Source organism: Buceros rhinoceros, unplaced genomic scaffold (genome assembly GCF_000710305.1).
Source record: "Buceros rhinoceros silvestris isolate BGI_N320 unplaced genomic scaffold, ASM71030v1 scaffold29666, whole genome shotgun sequence".
Classification (NCBI taxonomy): domain Eukaryota; kingdom Metazoa; phylum Chordata; class Aves; order Bucerotiformes; family Bucerotidae; genus Buceros; species Buceros rhinoceros.
In genome coordinates this window covers 959-8,316 of record NW_010417387.1, presented here as the reverse complement: position 1 = coordinate 8,316, position 7,358 = coordinate 959, and the positions used below count along the sequence as shown (strand labels likewise).

The following is a 7,358-nucleotide window of genomic DNA, read 5'->3' as shown; positions in this document are numbered from 1 at the left end:
GGTCCACACTGCGCTGCCATTACATCCACGTCCCACCACGTGTCTCCTCAGAGCAGACCCCAAGGGTGTCCGTGCTCAGCCCAGCCCTCGCAGCTCCGGCTGCAACACCAGGGCGCAGTGCCCCACCGCCACACCCCCAGAAGAAGCCAAACCTGGAGCTGGCCGGGAGCACTTGGCCACCCTCAGCCCAAAACCACGGCTCTCGCCCTTCCTGGACAGAGGGAAACACAGGAGCAGGAGGCACCTGGGTCCCCTGCGGAAGGTCTTCTCCACCATTTGGATGTCCACACAGCCGTCCCTGCCCGCAGCGAGCACAGTGGGTCTGGTCATCTCACGCTGTCAGGCTCCGGCATCACCTCTGTGCGACGTCTGGATGGTTCCCCACGTGACCCCCAGGGAAGGACGCCAGCAGTGGTGCTGCGGGCTGGTGACGCGGCCGCCGGGGAAGGTCCCAGGCGTGACAGTGGCTTCGCACCTGAAATGGACGGCGGGCGGAGGCAATGAGACATGCAGCAGAAGGGAGCGATGCTGAAGAACAAAAGAAGAACCACCCGTGTCTTTAACCTCGTCCCCTGGAAGCTATTGGGACTGTCTGGAAACCCTTCCACAGCCATCAAAGGGTAGCTTCGCACCTGAAATGGACGGCGGGCGGAGGCAATGAGACATGCAGCAGAAGGGAGCGATGCTGAAGAACAAAAGAAGAACCACCCGTGTCTTTAACCTCGTCCCCTGGAAGCTATTGGGACTGTCTGGAACCCCTTCCACAGCCATCAAAGGTTATTTCAGCTTCAACGAGAACAAAAAAACCAAAACCAAAGGTTGCGTAACTGAGGTATCAGTAGCTCTGGGTCGCTCCGACCGTCCGCGGTGCCACGCCGCACTGGCCAGCAGATCCTCCTATTTGTTTTTCCCAAGAGCTGCATCTACTTCCTCCTCTGGCTTCAGCGAGTGCCACTGGGCGATGGGCCGCCGCGGGTTGGCCAGCATGTCGGACCAGTGCCGCAGCTCCGTGCCGGTGGAGTTGCAGCCCGTGAAGATCTTGCCGATGGCTTCGTTCTTTCCCAGCTTGTCATAGTCCAGCACCGTGATGACCACTTGCACTTTCTAAGGGAGGAAACCTTCTTCAGAGGGGCGGACAGGCGCAGCGCCCGTGGCTGTTCCACGGCCTCCACGCTGTCTCCAGCCCCGGGATGGCTCAGCTGACCTCCCTCAGCACTGAGCCCCATCATGGCCCGTTTTGGGGCAGGGTCCCCTCCATGCCTATGGCTTCCTCCACTTTTTTCACAGAGGAGCCCAGGGCTGCAGAGCCACGCTGGGGGCCCAGCTCATCCTGACGTGGCCAACTGGGAAAATTCACCAAGGGGTGGTGTGGGGCTGGGCAAGAGCTGTGGGCTACAGGTCTCAATGGGGCTGGGCTGGGGCAAGGGGCACAGGCAGGACATGGAGGGGCAGATGGCACATACCAATGGTCCAAAATGCCTCTAGGACCACTGGGGGGTCCCTGCTACACCTGCGGTGAGCACTACAGGACCAGAAGCAGAGGAAAGCCCCATCCCAGCCATGATCCGGGTTGGGGTTGCATCTCCCATGGGTCCTTGCCCAGCCTCCCACCTCAGCCCCTGAACCAACTGCCCTCAACATCAGCCAGACCCAGGTTGGGACTGGACATATTTCATGGGTGACCAGACCAGGAGCTTGACAGGAGCTGCTCAGGCTTCTGTCCCATGGGACATGGGCTGGGGCAGCTCTGGGATATCTCCTGTTGCCCCCACCCCACCGGCCTCCCAGGGGAGCCATTGGACAAACCTGTATCTGCTCAAAAGGGATCTCAAAGCTGAAGGACTCATTGAAGTAGGGGTTCAGGGTCTTCTTCTTGACTGTGGTCTTCTTCTTTTTCAACCTCTTGCCATTCTGCAGCAGGTGGATCTTCACGTAGGGATCTGGGGGGGCAGGAGGGTGCATCAGCCAGGGCTGAGATGCCCAGATGCCCACCAGCCTGCCCCCACGAGATGTCTCAGCCCAGGGTGAGGTGAAGCATGGGGTAAAGAGACCTCCACAAGTAAAGGCACTCTGAGGTTTGTGGAGGGAGGAGAAAGCCATAATATTTGGGCTGGGAAGGATTTGTGGGAGCACCTCGCCGAGGGGTTGAGCTCTTCTGCATGCTGTGGGTCCCCTTGTAGGAGGGCTGGGGACTGTAGAGTGACTCCAGTGGGTGCCAGCCTGTCAACCCCGTTTCCGGAGCAGGCCACCCCAGCAATCAAGGTACACCCTTCCAGCCATGCAGCTACTGCTCTTCTGGTTAAGGCAGATCTGGAGAGAGCTGAGGACCCTGGGCAGAGAGCTCAGTCCTGGAATGGAGTTCGGAAGACTCTCCTAGCATAAAACATGCTGTCAACTGAGGTCCTTGGACCCAAGTCAAGGAGGAGCAGGTCAAGGAGCAAATGGCAGAGGAGCATTTTCAACCACCCAGGTCCTGCAGCATCCTGGGCCTGGATCCCTGGTGGATCAAACTCAACATGTCATTCCTAAGATCAGGGGGTTCATTCCATCCCCATCTCCCCTCACCTTGGGCTGCCACTGATGCAGGAGGTCCCAGACACTAGAGTGGGCTTCCTCGAGCCAGACTAGAATCCTTCCGCAACGAAGGATGCTGAGACCCCCACAGCAGGGCAGGAGGAGGACACCCATAAGCCAACACCCACCTGAGAGACCCCCAACATCCATCTTCTTCAGGTTCTTGGCCTCCAGGATGCAGACAGTGAGTTTCCCGGCTGTGGGCACGTACCGGAGGGAGATGCAGATATCTCCCAGCTTCTCTGGCTGCCAAGCAGAGCAGGGAGCAGGTATCAAAGCCAGTGCATCGTACCGCAGTGTTGGGTCGTGGTCCCACATGCAGGTCCCTCCAAACCCTGCTCAGCCTTCAAGGCAGGCATGAGCTGGCACCCGTGCACCAGCACAAGGGTGTGATCACCTGGGTCTGGGGTAGGCCGGTCCCAGCAGATCACTCAAGAAGTTTATACTCTTCATTTTTGTTACAGAAAGGCTTTTGCATGGGGGACCAACAGGAGTAGCTCCTGCCCAGCACTCATGGCCAGGACATGCATGGTGTTCAGGTGGGACGCCACAGCGATCGCCATCCTGAGCACTATGGGATGGCCCAGGAAGCAGAGCTTGCCCCACGGCCACCCCACATCTCAAACCCCTGGCCAAGGGTTTCGTCTGGCCAAGGGCCTCAGGCCAGTCCCACTCTCACCTCTTCCTTTTCACCGCTCTGCAGGTCCCGCCACTCCTCAATGGGCTGGCCCAGGTCCACCGTGTTCATGGGCACCTTCACCTCACCAATGATGTCATGCTTGGAGAAGCGGTCGAAGTCATAGATGGCCATCACTAATGTCTTCCCACCCAGTTCCTGGTAGGGGACCTGCACAAAGAGGGCCACTGACCTGGGTGGCAACAAGCTCAGAAGCCCCCAAGCCAGCACCACCTGCTCCCAGCAGTGAGGGTCAACTTACAGGACCGGTACACAGTCAGGGGAAAGATGGGAGTGGGAGACAAGGTCCCGTGTTGGAGGTAGGAAGGGGCTCACCTTGAAGGTGAAGGTCTCGTTGAAGGCGGGGTTGAGTGTCTTCTTCTGCACTTTGGTCTCGTACTTTTTCTTCTTGTCAGGGAGCAGGAACACCTTGACGTACGGGTCCGAGGTACCACCCATGTCCAGAGCTGGCAGTTCAGCAGCTTGGAGGATCCCCACCGTCAGCTGGAGGGGAGAGGGGTGTCTTCAGTGAGACGGCCCAACTCTGCGCTGCAGATGGAGGGGCTTGTCTTCAGCCCAACACGGGGCTGTGCCCCATGGCACAGCAGGCAGCTTTCCCCTCCCTCCTGTGCCACCCGGGTCCAAAAGGGGGACTTCTCAGATACCCTCCCTGGGCAAACCCCTCTCCCTCCCCTCCTCAGCTGACCCCCAGCCCCTCCATCACCTGGTTCGCCTGGAAATCGTAGTCCAGCGAGAACTGCAACTTGACCACGGGCACACCCCCCCCCCCGCCCCTCCGCGCCGACCCCCCAGCCCCTCCATCACCTGGTTCGCCTGGAAATCGTAGTCCAGCGAGAACTGCAACTTGCCCAGGTTCTCTGGCTCCTTCTCCTCCTCCTCACCTTCCCCCTCTGTCAGACCCGTCTCCGCATCATCATCATCCTGTTGGTCCTGCAACGGCAGCCAAGGTTCCTGGCTCACCAGCAGGGTCACAGCCCAGAGTCCCTGTCCCCACACCCCTGGCGACCTCCAGCACCCCAACCAGAAGGCTGGCATCTCAACATCCAGGTTGTGCCCGTCAGGGGAAGGACACCCCTACGCTGGGGACATAAAGCACCGACAGACCAGCCCTGGGGAGGCACCGGCTCTCCCCGCAACTATGCAGCTGCCAGAGGGGGTCCTGGTGCTTGCCCAGCCGAGGTGTCTTGGGGGCTGCCTCGGCGTGCTGGGACATGGGGTCAGCTCCAGTGGAGGAAGGTTTGGAGCTTGCAGGTAGTGGCTGAATGCCAGTACCCTACCACAAAGGGTGCAGGGACACTACAGCTGGTGCTGAGGACTTAGCAGGGCCATCTCCAGGCTCTATGAGCTTAGTAATAGAGATAAAACCTAATTCTCCTAAGGCAAAGCCACTCCTCTCCCCACCTCTCCAAGCCACGGTCCATGGGGCGGAAGCCCCAACTCATCACCTCTCTGACATGTCCCCAGGTTCCCCTGGAAGCCAGAGATGGAGAAGGAGGCTCGTGGTGGCACCTACCATGGAGGGCATCCCAGGACGGAGCAGGAACATTCAGATGGGGCAGCAGGGAGGGAGGTCAGTGAGAGCGCCAGGATGGAAGAGACACGCGTTACCAAGAGCACCAAGAAGGGACCACGGCAAGGCAGGGAATCAGGGTTTGTGTGGCCCCAGCCCTTGCCTTCCATTGATGAATCCCAACCCACATCCCCCACCACCTCAGGGACAGGCAGGTGTGATGGAACTTCTCCACTCAGCGCTCACCTCTCCAGCCTTGCCTGCATGCTCATGGTGCCCACGTGGCTCTGAAGAGCAGGAACGCCGCCCAGACTCCCCCACCCCCTCCACGTGGCCCTGGGTCAGGACCATTGAAATGTCTGGGATCACCCCAAGCCTGCTGGAACCAAAGCCTGCTTCCTGCTGGGCCCCCAGGATGGGGAGGCAGCCCTAGCTCTGCTCTGTGCACCAGCACCTGCGTCATGAGCACTGGCTTTTTGGGGAGCCCAGACTGATGGTCCTCCAAACCGATGGTCCTCCCCTCTTGGCTAAAGGCTCAATGAAATGAGAACAACTCAGAGTAAGGCGGGGAGATGCAAGGGATTAAATCAACATTTGCTGGTTCTGGTGAACCATTGGCAGGTCCAGGCCAGCTTGAGCCTGGAGCCATCCAGGCCACCAGCCATTGGAAGAGGACAGTGCTGCTGCCTCAGCTCCAGACTCATATCTGCACTGTCCCATCCCAGGATCCTGGGGGCTCCACCCCTCTCTGTGAGTGTCCTGACATGGTTCGTAACTGAACTGGAGGGATCGCCCTACTACAAGGCCAAGCAGTCCAGAAGGATGTTCACCTGGTTGCCCGACTTCATGTCCTTCATGTTCATGGCATTCTTCATGCCTTTGCCCTTCTCCTTCTTGTTCTTCTTCTTCTTGCAGCAGCACTTCTTGCAGATGCAGAAGCAGCAGGTAAGGATGAGGAGTCCGGCTACCACCGCAATGGCAATGAGGGCCCAGGGCGGCACTGCAGGCAAAAGCCAGAGTCGTGGTCAGCCCTGCAGCTCCCTTCGAGCCCCAGCCATCCCACCACCTCGCGCTGGGACCGTAGCAGTGGTGGGGGTCATGGGGAGGGTAATTCCTGGAAAAGGAGGCAGCTACTCACAGGGGATCTTGTTGAGCTCATTCATGAACTTGTCCCTCAGCTTAGTGAACATGTCCTCCTTGCTCTCGCCCGGCCCTGCGGCCTCAGTGGAGTTCTCCATCGTGGTCATGGGCATCGTGGTGGCCGTGGCCTCTGGGGCCATCATGGATGCTTGTTTGAACGTCATGATGGGTCAGGGGCTCCCTAAAACACAATGTTGCCTTGATGGTCACAAAGGTCCCTGATGCCCCCACTCCTCCCCATGCCCAGGCTGTGTCCCTGAGCAACTCAACGTCCGCATTGAGAGCAGAGCCACAGCATGGTGCTGGATCTTCTGCTAGAGGGGCACAGACCCAGTGGTTATGAGGGACCAGTTACCTCGATTACCTCACAAGTGATGGGAAGCCCAGTTCACCCCCAGGTTTCCTGGCCCGTGACATCTCCAAAGCCACTGGGAGCACCACCCAGGCTCACATCAATGCTGGTGCCAGCTTGGAGCCTCCCCAGGGACTTTGGGGACACTCCTAGGGGGTGGAGGTTCACCCAACGAGGCCCCGCGAGATGAGGGAAGAGGAGCTTGAATCGCCAGGAGAGATGAGCAAGGTTAGTTTGGCCAAAGCCAGGCCCCTGCCGCCTCCTTTTCTCAGGCAGAGGGACCCAGGTGTCAGGCACCCGCAGACCCAGCACAGGGCGGCAGCCAGACCTCGCTTCATACGGGACCCACTGCCGGTGCGGGACCCTCAGGACTTGCTCCCAGCCCTGGGAGAGCTTCCAAGGATGGAAGGGAAGAGGAGCAGCACATCGTTCCTCCAGCCCCAGGGAGGTTTTGCATGTTCTGAGGAAGGGTGAGAGCAGGAAGAGCTGGCTCCTCACAGCCGTGGAGGGCTCTGCCTATACAGAAAAGGGTCGACGCTTTCACCAGGTGAAGGTACCGTGTTCTGGGTGGCTCAAGGCTCCTGTCCGCCTCCTGACCCCCCGGAGCCCAGCTCCCCCGGCCAGCCCTGCTCCCTGACAGGGTATGGGAAGGTGCCTGGGTCACTGCCAGGGCTGCAGCACAGCCCCCCGCGTTCAGTACACGCCAGCCAGGCCCAGCCCAGCCCAGCAGGGTCTGAAGCACCCCCGAAGCGTGGGTCACCCACCCCATGCTCCTGCAAATGAGGCATTCACTCCTGCAAGCAAAGCTGGTACAAAGTGTCTCCACAACCCAGCTCCAGACCCAGAGTGCCTCCACGATGGAGCTCTGGTCCCCAAGTGCCTCCATGCCCCAGCAGAAGGCGAACTTGCAAAGAGAAGCTCAGAGCAGCCAAGGGAGTTCATGGTGCCGGTGGGGTTGAGGACAATAAAAGGCTGTCCAGTGGGGGAAGCAAACAGCTGACCAAGATTGCAGATAACCAAGGAGGGAGTTTCTGGAGGCACGTGAGCTCTGGTGTGGCGGGGGAACCGCTTTTCCTGTATCTCTT

At 59.5% G+C, this 7,358-nt stretch overlaps 1 protein-coding gene across 1 annotated transcript; it reads right to left on the bottom strand.

Annotated features, from left to right (window-relative positions):
• Nucleotides 1–897: 897 nt before the first annotated feature.
• On the bottom strand, nucleotides 898–6,085 carry LOC104495249 (synaptotagmin-2). The gene is made up of 8 exons (XM_010138198.1): nucleotides 5,920–6,085; nucleotides 5,612–5,781; nucleotides 4,076–4,192; nucleotides 3,587–3,754; nucleotides 3,254–3,421; nucleotides 2,703–2,820; nucleotides 1,807–1,940; nucleotides 898–1,104 (listed from the first exon to the last, which is right to left on the bottom strand). Exons 1-8 carry the CDS (start codon nucleotides 6,083–6,085, stop codon nucleotides 898–900), a joined length of 1,248 nt encoding a protein of 415 aa, XP_010136500.1.
• Nucleotides 6,086–7,358: the final 1,273 nt, after the last annotated feature.

Bases quoted from the DNA above. Each gene is read 5' to 3' on its own strand.
- LOC104495249 (XM_010138198.1), bottom strand. From the start codon at position 6,085: ATGACGTTCAAACAAGCATCCATGATGGCCCCAGAGGCCACGGCCACC. The intron at 5,782-5,919 runs GTGAGTAGCTGC...TTTTGCCTGCAG, and splicing joins TGAGCTCAACAAGATCCCCT to TGCCGCCCTGGGCCCTCATT. The intron at 1,105-1,806 runs GTTTGTCCAATG...TTCCTCCCTTAG, and splicing joins TCCCTTTTGAGCAGATACAG to AAAGTGCAAGTGGTCATCAC.